At 38.2% G+C, this 12250-nt stretch overlaps 1 protein-coding gene across 13 annotated transcripts in view; it reads left to right on the plus strand.

Annotated features, from left to right (window-relative positions):
• The window catches only part of DENND1A (DENN domain containing 1A), a 503929-nt gene that overhangs the window by 125025 nt on the left and 366654 nt on the right, over positions 1 to 12250 (plus strand). For 11 of the 13 annotated variants that reach the window (XM_027614760.2, XM_027614750.2, XM_035723489.1 and 8 more), the window contains one exon: positions 11849 to 11892. The exons of the other annotated variants lie outside the window; for them this stretch is intronic. Coding sequence is in view for 10 of the 11 variants with exons in the window: in XM_027614750.2 (XP_027470551.2) it covers positions 11849 to 11892 (44 nt within the window). In the remaining variant the exon portion in view is untranslated. The remainder of the gene's footprint in view (positions 1 to 11848; positions 11893 to 12250) is intronic. 13 annotated transcript variants of the gene reach the window in all.

Consider the following 12250-nt stretch of genomic DNA (forward strand, 5'->3'; position numbering starts at 1 on the left):
GGACTGAGGTCTGGGGCCCTTCAGTTGGAAGAGGTCTGCAAGGAGCTTAAGGAGAAGCAGTGAGGCAGGGGAGAGGGATGCTGTGGAAGCCACATAAACAGAGAAAGTGGAACCCATCAAGGATGTCAAAGGGTGCTTATAGGTCAAGTAAGATGAGGACTGAGGATTGATAATTGATGTTAGGGGTAAGAAGTGAGTTGGTGTGGTCATTAGTACATGAGCAGTTTCACAGCTGTGGTGGGGTAGAAGCTTGACTGGCACAGGCTCAGGAGAGTGAGAAGAGAGGAACTGGTAAGGTGGGTACAGACATTTCTTTGAAGTATATAGCTTTGAAGACAATGAAAGAAATGGGGTGGTAGCTGTGGGGGGCTTGACCTTTTTAAAAAAGATTTGCAGAAATAACAGTCTGTTTGCGTGCTCCTGGGAAAGCTCTAGTAGAGAGGTCAAATTTATAACACAGGAGAATTGGTAGAGCAGTGTTTGAGTTGGTGAGAGGGATGGGATCCTAGTTCACAAGTGGAGGAAGAGCCTTTGCAAGGGGGCATGGACAGTTCTTCATGGTAGTAGGATGAAGGCCGCGTCTGTGGGTCAGTGATAATAAGTGGGTAGGAGTAGTGATGGAGGCTTGTGGGAGTTCTCTTCTGATTGGTTTTCTCAGTGAAGGAGCAAATGAGGTAATTAGTGGCAACTGAGGATGGAGGAGGTTTGAAGGGGGAGAGGAAAGTATGAAATACTCTTGGAGGAGACCAAGAGAGTGAATGAATTAAGGAAAATGTGGTATACTTACTCAAGCTCACTTACAGTAAATAATCCAAATTTGAAGGTAGTGTTTTAGTATTTTAAGCATAATAGGGTGATTTTCTCCACCTGGTACAGGGGTGCAGGTGGATCTTTGGATTTAACAAGGATTGTTGGACTTTTGCCAAGTGAAGTTGACAAAGTAAAGACACAAAGATGTCGAAGATGTATGGAAAGGAATGGTTATAAATAGAATTTAAGCTGGGTGAGGATGATAGGGTGGGCCTGAGGTGGATCAAGGGCACTGAAAATGTTGGTATAGTGTCCCTGTGGGATTGAAAAATGAAGACAGAATACTGTAGGGGCTGAACTAGAAGGGCGGGAGGTGGGTCATGGTTGGAGGCTGAGGTGCTTGAAACTGATTATTGAGGGAGTTTCAGTTATTGGTAACTGTAGAGTTTGGATATGACCATGGGAGTGAGTAGTTGAGATTGGGTAGAAAACCTTGGCAGGGAGGAGGCCAAGGAATCAAGAATTCTGGGATTTTGGAAGGATTGGCTATGTGCATACTGAAATCGCTGAGACTATGGTAGGAGTGCTGGTAGAGTGAGGGGCAGTGTACCAGGATCCATGTGACTCAGGAATGGGGAGTAATGCTAGGATTACTAGATGACAGCAGGGCAGAGTGGGAGTGGGGAGTGTAGTCTGGTGAGCTCAGGTTAAAATCTGGGATTTTGGAAAATGAGGAAGAAAGGTCTGGAAATGGAAACAAGGAACGGAGGCTGCCTACCCTGCCTCCAGGCCAGTGGGAGGGATGGAGAGGAAACACTGACTGCTTGAGAGGGCTACAGAGGAAACCAGCATTAGGTCAGAGGAAGAATGTAAGAATGGCAAGGGAGCTTAGTGCTAAGAGATTGAGAATTGTGCTGATCATTGACCAGGAGTGCCAGAAGGCAAGTGAAGGTCGCGAGTGTGCCAGTTTTGTTGTTCCTTTGCCAGCTACACTTAAAATTCACTGTACTTGTGATGGACAACATGATTCTTTGTCTTTTTTTTAATTTTTAAACTGCTAGTGTAATTGAATGTTAATTCATATAGGAATATAGAATTGGCCACGTTTATAAATTGTGATGCTTAAGAGCATGTTTTGGAAGGGTCTGATTTGGATGTGGGAAGAGAAAGATGAGCAAAGCATGTCAAGTTTTGTGGGAAAGTGGATTGATCAGCCTGGCTAGATTTGGGGATTCATTTTTAAGAAACAAATGAAATTGTGTGGTTTGGTCCTTTTTTTAAAAGATTTATTTGAGAGCGAGCGTGTGCGTCTGCATGGTGGAGAGGGGCAGAGAGAGAAACTTTATCAGACTTCTGCACTGAGTGTGGACCCCGATGCAGGGTTCGATCCCAGGACCCCAAGATCACAACCTGAGCTGAAACAAAAAGTCGGAAAATTAACTGACTGCGCCACCCAGGCACTCCAGGTGTTTGGTCTTAATGGCCAGGCTAAGGATTCTAGGCGGTTCTAGCTTTATAACATAAAGGTCATGAAACATATTAAAAGTAGTATAGGTCCTCAAAAAAATTAAACATAGAATTGCCATATGATCCAGCAGTTCCAATTCTGGACATAAGTCGTGAAGAAGTGAAAACAGGGTATTGCAGAAATAGTTACACTCATGTTCATAGCAGCAGCATTTTTTAAAAAAGATTTTATTTATTTATTTGGGATAGCGAACAAGAGAGCAGGAGCAGGGGGAGCAAAGGGAGAGGGAGAGAGAAGCAGGTTTCCCACTGAGCAGGGAGCCCGACATGGGGCTCCATCCGAGGACCCCAGGATCATGACCTGAGCCAAAGGCAGACACTTAGCCGACTGAGCCACCCAGGTGGCCCTCATAGCAGCATTATTTATGATAGCCAGAGATGGAAGAAACTCAAGTGTCTGTAGACAGATGAATGGATAAATAAAATGTATTATTACAATGGAGTATTATTCAGCCTTAAAAAGGAGGGGAGTTCTGACACATGCTACAACATGGATAAGCCTTGAAGACATTGTGCTAAGTGAAATAAGCCAGGCATACAAGGATAGGTATTGCATGATTCCATTTCTATGAGGTACCTAGAATGGTTAAATTCATAGAAACAGAAAGTAGAATGGTGGTTTCCAGGGGCTGTGGGGAAGGGAAAATTGGGAGTTATTTAATGGGTTCAGAGTTTTAGTTGAAGAAGTTTTGGAGATAGATGATAGTGAGGGTTGTACAATAACGTGCATGGACTTAGTGCCACTGAACTGTATACTTAAAAGTGTTAAAATGGCAAATTTTATGTATATTTTACTCCCTGCTCCCCTCCCCACCCCCAAAGTGGTATAGGATATATAGGTACAGATTTGGATATATATATCCATTTGGATATACAGTACAGATAAGGACTAGGCAGCAATGGCTTGTTTCCAGGGGAAGAGAGGCAGAATTTTGTTGACAAGAAAGTCTTCTGGTTGACAGGCATAGTATGTTTCCTTTGCTGGTATTTCAGCTTTATGTATACTGTATGCAGTAGTTTGGCTTTAGCTTTGGGGTTCTGAGTATGGTTTAGAGGTACTCGGGAAACACATTTTCCAAGTAGGGAAACATTCCTCTACATTTTTATCCATTCTGTTTAGCAAATAATTTTTTTTTCATAGATTATCCAAGGATACCCTCTCATCTTCAAAATTATTCTAAGTTAGTAGGAATTCATCTTTTCATTATCATGTTTACTAGTTGAATTGAGCGCTACTTTGGAGTCATTTTATTTATATCCTGAACTTGGCAAAGGAGTTTAAATAGAGAAATTGGAAAGCTCTCATTCATAATCTGCTAAGGCCTGTTTCGTGACAACATGTTTTGGTTATTTGTCCAGATGTATTCTTATTGTTGAGTCACAATAATAACTAGAAGACAGATCAACAGGAGGACATACATAAATAAAGCCAGAAAAGAAAGCCACTGTTGGATTCTTGGGAGTCTGATGGATCCAGGCTGAATCCTAGCTCTGTTGCTTAACTGAATTTGTTCTTAGTGAACCTCACTCTTATTTATAAAACAGGGATACATCTACTTACCTGGCAGAGCTGTTGTTACGATTAAGATAATAAAATCACCTATGGCAACTGCTGGTATACACAGGCATTCAGTAAATGGTAGCTGTTAGTATTCTAATTATTACTGCAAAAATGTTTAATGGAACTCTGTTTCTGAACCCAGAATGCAAACTTAGAAAGCAAAGAAATTAGCAGAAAGGTCCTTCAATTTATACAGAGATTCACCTCAGGGTTTCTGTAAATCTGGGAGAGTCCCTAGTGCATTTGATGTTTACAGATCATTAGCAAACAGATGCCAGGAGGCAAATAAACTGTAGCTTAAGGATTTTCGAACCACTGACGTTGAAGAGAAAATCAGTTTCTGATAAAGTTATAACATTTCTAAAGTAATGGCAGGCAATGGGAAAATTTTAATTGGGTTTATAAAAGTTTATTTCAGGAGCACATGTATTTCCAATTTGAGGCACACCTATACATCTGTAGCCATCTAATTTATAGTGCTTGCTTATTTCTCCACTGGGGTTAATAATAAAACAACAACTAATATTTATTGTGTGCTTACTTATATGCCAGTGTGTCTTTAGGAAGGAAGCCCGTAGCATTCAGAGGCTTGTTTTCAATTGGATATTTTAAAATTGGCCCTTTATCCATTTAGAGAGGGTATTTAATGAGTTTATCCTGTTATGCCAAAATATTTGTTAAGCATTTGTAACAGAGAAAACCTTCTGTAGCAAAGCTAAGTAGAACATGGGCCCTGACCTCAACAAATGCTGACTCGCTGTCCTCTAGACTGTTCAAAAGGGGCTTGTGGTAGCATGAGATGAACCACGGTCTAGTCCTAGATTCCACATGTGGCCACTTTGTCCCAGAAGTTTTTTCTGTCCTGGTCAGAATTAGGTTTGATGCTCTTCTGCTAATCCTAGCACAGCACTTTGTCAAACTCTGTGGTTAATTAATTTGGTGGATTCTCCATTTGCGTCACACCGTGTATACTCCTTGAGAGCAAGGACTGGCTTTTTATCACCTGGGCCAGTCACATCAGCATGTTTGTGCTGTGAATAAATGCTAATTTTCAAACTTTGGACAAATGGTAACCTATTGCTTTCTTTAACGATGATGCACTTACGGTAGTCCCAATATCACAGCATTGTCATGAAGATTAAATTAGAAACTGTGTATAAAATGCCTATCCCAGTGCCTGATACATGGTGGGTATGCAATCACTAGTTTATTTGAGTAAATAATGAAGTTATCTCTTTCCACCAGATTTGACAGATGTGATATATCTATTTATGAAGACTGTATGCAGTGATGTCATGTTTGTAGTACATAAAGGGCACAGCTGTCATTTAGGTTAAGTCTGAAGTAATTATTCACATTGGAATGAAAATTGGACACTTATGGTGCTCATTCAGAAACAAGGGCTAAAATGAATCCTAACTCGCAGGGAAATTAAATGGAAACCTGAGATTATAACCATTAAAGAAAAAAGGGCCTTCATCAATATTTATCAATTTGATAGATTTTAGGAATTAGTTCCAAACCTTGAACTAATTTTTAAAAACCTAAATATTTAAATAATAAAGTTGAAAACTAAGATATTCAGCAGGCAAAAAGGGAAGTATAAGTGAACGTATTCTCTGGACTTTTTTGTTCTCTCCAGTACACTCTCTCTTTCCATTTTAAAACCCCTTTAGAATTTGACTTATGTTTGATTTTTGGGTTTATGTGGCGTAAGTTTGGTTGAGAATCAGATTTATATACCTTTTGTAGATGGAATTAGTTGTGAAAAATACTTCAAATTATTGGTAAGTAGTGGCATTTGCTGGTCAAAATCTATCACCATTCTCTAGAAAGAGAGATGAAACTCCCAAGATTTTACTGCATAATGTCAGTGGACTCATTATTTGTAGAACAGCTGATGCATTTAGGACTTGTTGATTCACTTAATTGGTAACTGTACTACATTCATAACTCCAACAACTGAAAACAATAGGTCAGTGTCTGCTGTTTATGCATAAATAGTCACATCAGAGCAGGATATGTCTGAAAGGCAGAATCTGTTAGTTTGAGGAGGAATCTGGCACGTGAATGGTTCCATTGCTTGCCATACTGAGGTGGGTTGTGCTCTCCTTCCCTGAATAATGCTGTTTGCATTTTTATTATAGGTGTAGATGGTGAACTGGTCCTGTGTTATCAGGCCGGCTGCTGTGAAAGTGAATATTTGAAGTGTTTTAAATGCTGGCGTGAAAGCAAAAGACTAGAATAGAAACATAGTTTTAAAATCAGTGAGGACTGGTGCGCCTGGGTGGCTCAGTTGTTAAGCGTCTGCCTTGGGCTCAGGTCATGATCCCAGGGTCCTGGGATCGAGCCCCCCCACGTCGGGCTCCCTGCTCAGTGGGAAGCCTGCTCTCCCTCTCCCACTCCCCCTGCTTGTGTTCCTGCTCTTGCTATCTCTCTCTCTCTCAAATAAATAAAATCTTTTAAAAAATAAATAAATAAAATTAGTGAGGACTAAGGTTCTTATGTCTTAGGGTCTTCATGTTTTAGGGCAAAAAGTTAATACCTGGAATAATTTTTAAGAAATTCCAGTTGCACATGGAAACCAAATGTTCATTTAAAGTACTTTGAAATGAATTTTTTTTTTTAAATTAGTGAAGTATACTCTTGTGATTTCAGGATAAAATCTGCATTGTGAAATGAGCAGTTTTTGTTTGAAGCAAGTAATTTTTAGTTTAAAAACATTTTTAAAGGAAAGACAACATAAATTATTCTGTTTCATTGTTAAGGAAAAGGAAATCGTGTTGATGGTTTTTTTTTTCTCTGTAAAACACTTGAAACATTCCTTTCAAAAATATATTTTTAATTAAATTTTAACTATCATAAATGGAACAGTTTACTAGGATAATTGTATTTAGTTAAAATGCTAAACTAATGATTCAGGTATTTTATAATATAAAGTGAGTGAAACTGACTCTTTATAGCAGCAATGAGTTTAATAGGGAGTGTCCTTAAAGCTCTTTTTAGTGGAGTCCAGCTTGTAATTGTAGTGTCAAGAAACTTTTTAATTCTACATTATACAAAAAAAAAAACACTTTTCTTCTTGAAGATGAAAAAAAGCTTATTTCTGAGTGTGTTTGGGGAAGATTGAGCTCATCCTCAAAATGTGTAACTTCTCAGACTACTTTCTGAGCATATACATTTTCAGTGTATAAAATTTGAACATTTCATTAGGGAAAGAGCAGTGTAATGGACTATCCCCTGCTTGCAGCATATTCCCATCTTCTCATCTGGAAAATTAAATCTGATTACAGCTTGGATTAACATTTATGGTTGTGGGGGAGAGGAAGATAGTATCTTAAACTACATGAAATTGAACAATGAAGATTATATCGTTTATGGCGAATTTTTAAGTCTTGCTTTTAAAGGGAAGCATTCTTACAATTGTAAGCTTTAAATATGTTTGGTATTTTGTTTCTTATTGACTGAAATATCCTAGGGATAATGACTGGATAAATTTTAGTGGGCATTAAATGTAATTTTTTCTGCCTTGATACCTACCATGTTAAAAGTGAAAGCAGTGTAGATTCCCGTGTTAGCAGCTACATTTGCTTGCAGTCTCTCTTAAATTTCCTAAAAGAGCTCCAGTTATGGACGATTGTAACATTTGGTTCGTGTGCAGTTGTCACACATTTCATAGAAAATGAAGTCAGTGTATTTTTCAATAATCAGTTAAAGCGTCATGCCTTCAAATGGAGTCATTGGTGCAACAGAGAAAAACAGGAAAATAATTTGGTAAGGAGTGTGTGTGTGTGTGTACACACACATACTAGTTACTGATCTACAAATGAGCCCTCATACATAACCACAGTACTTTTATGAATTATTTTGCATTTCTGTTGTAAAAGATCTGTCTACCACGTTTTCTAGGAACTTTAAGCCTAAGGCAGAACTCAAGGTTTTGGAGCCTGTGTAAAATAATTTATAGCACCGTTCCAGCAAGTCTTGCCCAAACTCTAATTCTATTAATTAAACATCCTGTGGCAATCTGGTATATCTTAAAGATTTAAAGTATGTTACAGTAGAAGACTAGAAAACATGAACAATTGAGGTCGAAGAAAATTAACCTTTCTTAAAAAAAAAAAATCAAGACATAGTTGTTCTGAGACTTTTCTTTATTTATTTTTCCCCTGTGAGGACCTAGCCTCTTAAGCATGGTCACGTTACACGCCTGAATCAGATTGTGCTATTGGGAGTCCTATGCTGGGAAATGTCTGTGTTAAGTATAGAAATGCTTCCTGTGGCCTCCAGTGGAAGCGGTGGTGCACATGTCTCTTTGTGGAGACCTCCTCTTGCATGGATGTGGTGCTGGAAGAAGGTAGTGGCCCATCACGTTGATGTGATGCGAAGCCTTATTCCAGACCCAGCTGCCTCTTTTAGGCTTATGTGGTCAAGAGATATATGGACTCTACCATACCATACATCTTGTGGCAAGATAAGATATTTTAAATACGATATTTTAGGTTGAAAAGTATTTTCCTGGGAGATGATGAAATTGATTTTTAATTTTAAGAATCTACTACTTAAATCTGGAGAAAGTTGCTGAGAGAGAAGGAAAAGGAATGTTCTTAATTTTCTGTCAGAGGGACAATTCTTTGAGAAAAAGCTTGACATATGCCCATGACTCTGTTCTTTCTGCCAATTGCCTAAGCAAATTGTTGCTTTTTTCCTTGGTAGTTCTCTGATCTGCAGATTTTTGTGTTGAAAGTTAGCTGTTTGGTGACACTGCATTTGGCGGTGAGGGTATGAATGTGAGAAGGTGTTTTGGAACATTAGCAATTATAGTATTGGATGGTGGATAAAGAAATAGATACATAAATATTAGACTGATGCACACTTTTCCAGTGTATGTTATTTTCCATATAAAGATATAGAACATTTCATAAAATGTTCCCAGACCATTTAAAACTCAAAGAAATGCAGCTGATGCAATGAAATACATAGAGTACTTGTAAAAACATACAGACACGCAAGTGGATTGCTGCCAGACAGAAAATTTAAAGGCGGTTTGCTTAACTGCAGGGTGCTAGGTTTTGTACATGTGCCATGCTGAAACTGTTAGTAAGGCGGGTGTTGTGTTGCTTGAGAAAAGCAGATTGTATTTGGACCTTTTAAACTCAGATGTTTCCAATGTCGATATTTTGGTGACATTATGGCATTGTGATCGACTCAAAGTGAAAAAAGATGATTTCAACCCACTGTGCAAAATAGACGTTTTAAGAAAAATTATTTTCAGTTTTTTGTTAATTTTTACAAAATGGCTTTCATAGTTTTATAAACTATCAGATTGGATCTTTGAGCTAATTGAGTGGAACTTTGTAGGTTGGGCTTTTGTTTTTAAAAAACATTGCCCCCCCCCTTTTTAAATATTGCTTTAGAGAGTGTTAAGAACCCATAAAGTTTGCTTTTGTAAACCTCAGGGCCTTAAAGGAAATCAGAAGCTTTATGCTTGGATCATAGTAAATAATAATCCATGTATTATCTTGGAACATGATTCTGTAAAAATCTGGGAATCTCACTCTGGGCTGAGTCTTAGGACAGTTGAAGGAATTTGGTTGATGATGTTTGTTGTGCCTGCCACTGAGGCAGTGTTTAGGATAGTATGATTTGCATGACTCCCATCTTGGCATCTTTACCTTCAGTATATTAAAATAAGTGGATTTTTTTCATCCATGTTTCCTTCTCTTTTTAAAATTCTGCTATATTGTATATATGCATAAAATACATTTTTAAAATAAGTTAATTATTAATATAGTTTCTTATTAACATAGTTGACTAAAGATGTAAAAACCTTCCTTCTCCCACCTATAAACAAGAAACTTTTTAAAATTGAAGAATAGATCATAAATTTTGGTTTCTGACCTCCATCCCCTCACAAAGTGGTGATTAAAAATATTAGTCTTTGGTTTTATTCCATCTTGATTTCCATCAGTATTTGTGGTTCCTGAGAAGCACAAACTACTGCAAAAAGACATGATATTAAAGATTATATGTGAGTCATTTCTACATGAAGTTTTCTGGTTGAAGAGTGTTAACCACGTGACAGTTGGAAGAAAAAGAATAAGCCTTATTCTGTGGCTTTCCCAACTTCTGTTTTACTGTGTCCCTCAGTGGCTTACAAGTGCTTTTTTTTTTTTTTTTCCCAGTCTTGGGAGCATATTTTAAATCCTAAAATACCAGCTTTTCCTGCCCCAGGGTGATTTACCTATGTTTTAGGGATTATAACTGCTACCCTCTTACTTAGGCTCTCCCCATCCCCCAACCCAACAGCAAGCACACTTTTAGAGGTGTATTAGACATCTGGTTGTCCCTTTGCATCCTGCTAATTCTTCCCTGTAGACCTAGTGCTTTTCATGCCACACCATTAGCGCCCTCTGGCCTCCTGTCTCAAGTGGACCAAGTCCTTGTGTGATTTCAGCCCTTTCAGCCAGAGAGAAGCAACAGTTTCTTCCTCTGGCACACTAGGGCAGCCCTGCACGGAGAGGACCATGCCAGCACTCTGCTGGTCACAATGTAGACATGGCCTTTGTCCCATCGAGTGTTTGCACGGGAGGGTAAGGAAAGAAATTGATCCCCAGTTTTTAAGTCAACCAGAAGATCCCTCAAGAGCTGAAATGGTCTACAGATAGTTTCATCTCTTTTGGACCACCCATTTTTGGAAGCTCTGCATTTTTGGTATGCCCTTTTGAATACTTCTGCTTTTGTTATTAGCCTTGGGTTTTGAAAAATAACATCCATTGACTTTATTGACTTGAAAACTGATATTTCTAGGATTTAAATGTAGCATGTGAATAGGCCCTTAGTTTTTTCCCTTTTTGATTCTTCGCTGCAGAAAGATTAACTGCATTTTTGTGTTGTGATTTTGGAGGGTTTTAACTTTTATGTGGATTCACTCTCACAGAGAAGGAAATTGATGTTTTAAAATATAGCTAAGAAAACTGAATAGTATGTTTTGTGATCAGTGTGTGAGGGGACCCTCAAATACTGTGCTTTTCCATTGATACGTGATTTTTCAAATACATATTATTCTTATCACTCCCCATAATGTGTCTCTGAGGAACCAAATCTCTTTCTCTTATTAGAAAAGATTGAATGTTTTCCTAATCAATAGCAAATGGAGTGCTAATAGCATTTAATTAGTACAGTTCTGTATTGACTTACAGACGATGGCATTGGATTATCTTGCAATTATGATTGGAGAATCAAGTGACCCCTTTAGTAATTCCATTTTAAGCAGATGGTCATAAAAGGTGTTTCCACCTATGTATTTTTATAGTTGATGAGCAAGTCTAATTATGTTAGGTAGAACATAATATCTCATTTCATGATATTTTGTTTGTATTGACAAGCCAAAAGTGTATTGTTTGGTTCTGAAGAATATTTCATCCGGTTTTATCTGTATTTTCAGGAGTTCATAAGTATTTTGGTAAGGATACATTTTATTTTTAAAAGCAAGGAGTTTTGTATTTGTTCTTTGAAAGAATTCTTCTCCCGCTCCCTGCCACCTGCCAGTATGCGCGCATGCACGCGTGCGCGCGTGCGCACACACACACACACACACACACACACACAATCTGAAACTGGTGTTTAAGGTGGTTTATCAAGCACACATCTGTAACTGTGAAAAGGAGGCTTCTGATTAGAGAAAAGTCAAGCCAGGTTTAGGACTCATTTTCTCTGGAAAAATATATTGAGGGCAATTTGCAGCAGGCAAGATTTTTGCATTAGGTAATAGTCTAAAGTTAACAGTAGCATCAGGTCTTCAAAATTTTTCTTTTTTATATTTCTGGAGGAGGGTAATGGGAGTGCCTTGCCGAGTCCTTCCTTGTGCTCATCAACATAGCAGCCTCAGCTGCCCCCCTTGGATCCCCTGCCAGGGCTGCTATCATCTTCTGATCAAATATTAATGTGTGATCCTCTGCTTGCTCACTAATCCAAAGCCAATTAATATTATCTGTCAATTATTTACAGATCCTGAGGTGCAGAGGCAATTCCCGGAGGACTACAGTGACCAGGTTCGGAATGCGTAATTAATTTTTTACATGACAAAATTTATTTCAGAGTTGTTCAACATATTATTACTGTTCTTTTTACTGAAGGAGATAAATGAATTTTTAGAGGGAAGAGAAAGAGCAATTAGGAACCCAAGACAAAAAATAAAAACATATTGAGGTCAGATTGAAAATATTGTGCTAGATTTGGGGTGTTACCTTCAGGGGGAAAATGCACAGAAAGTAAGGAAGAAAATCTATCACGAATTTTATTTTTTACTTTGAGGTATGCTGTAGTCTGCAGTTCATTAGGAAATCCTTTTTGGATTGCCTGTGAACTTTTTTTTTTTTTTTAATGCCATTTAAGCAGTCAAAAACCAGT

This window comes from Zalophus californianus, chromosome 13 (genome assembly GCF_009762305.2).
Source record: "Zalophus californianus isolate mZalCal1 chromosome 13, mZalCal1.pri.v2, whole genome shotgun sequence".
NCBI lineage: Eukaryota > Metazoa > Chordata > Mammalia > Carnivora > Otariidae > Zalophus > Zalophus californianus.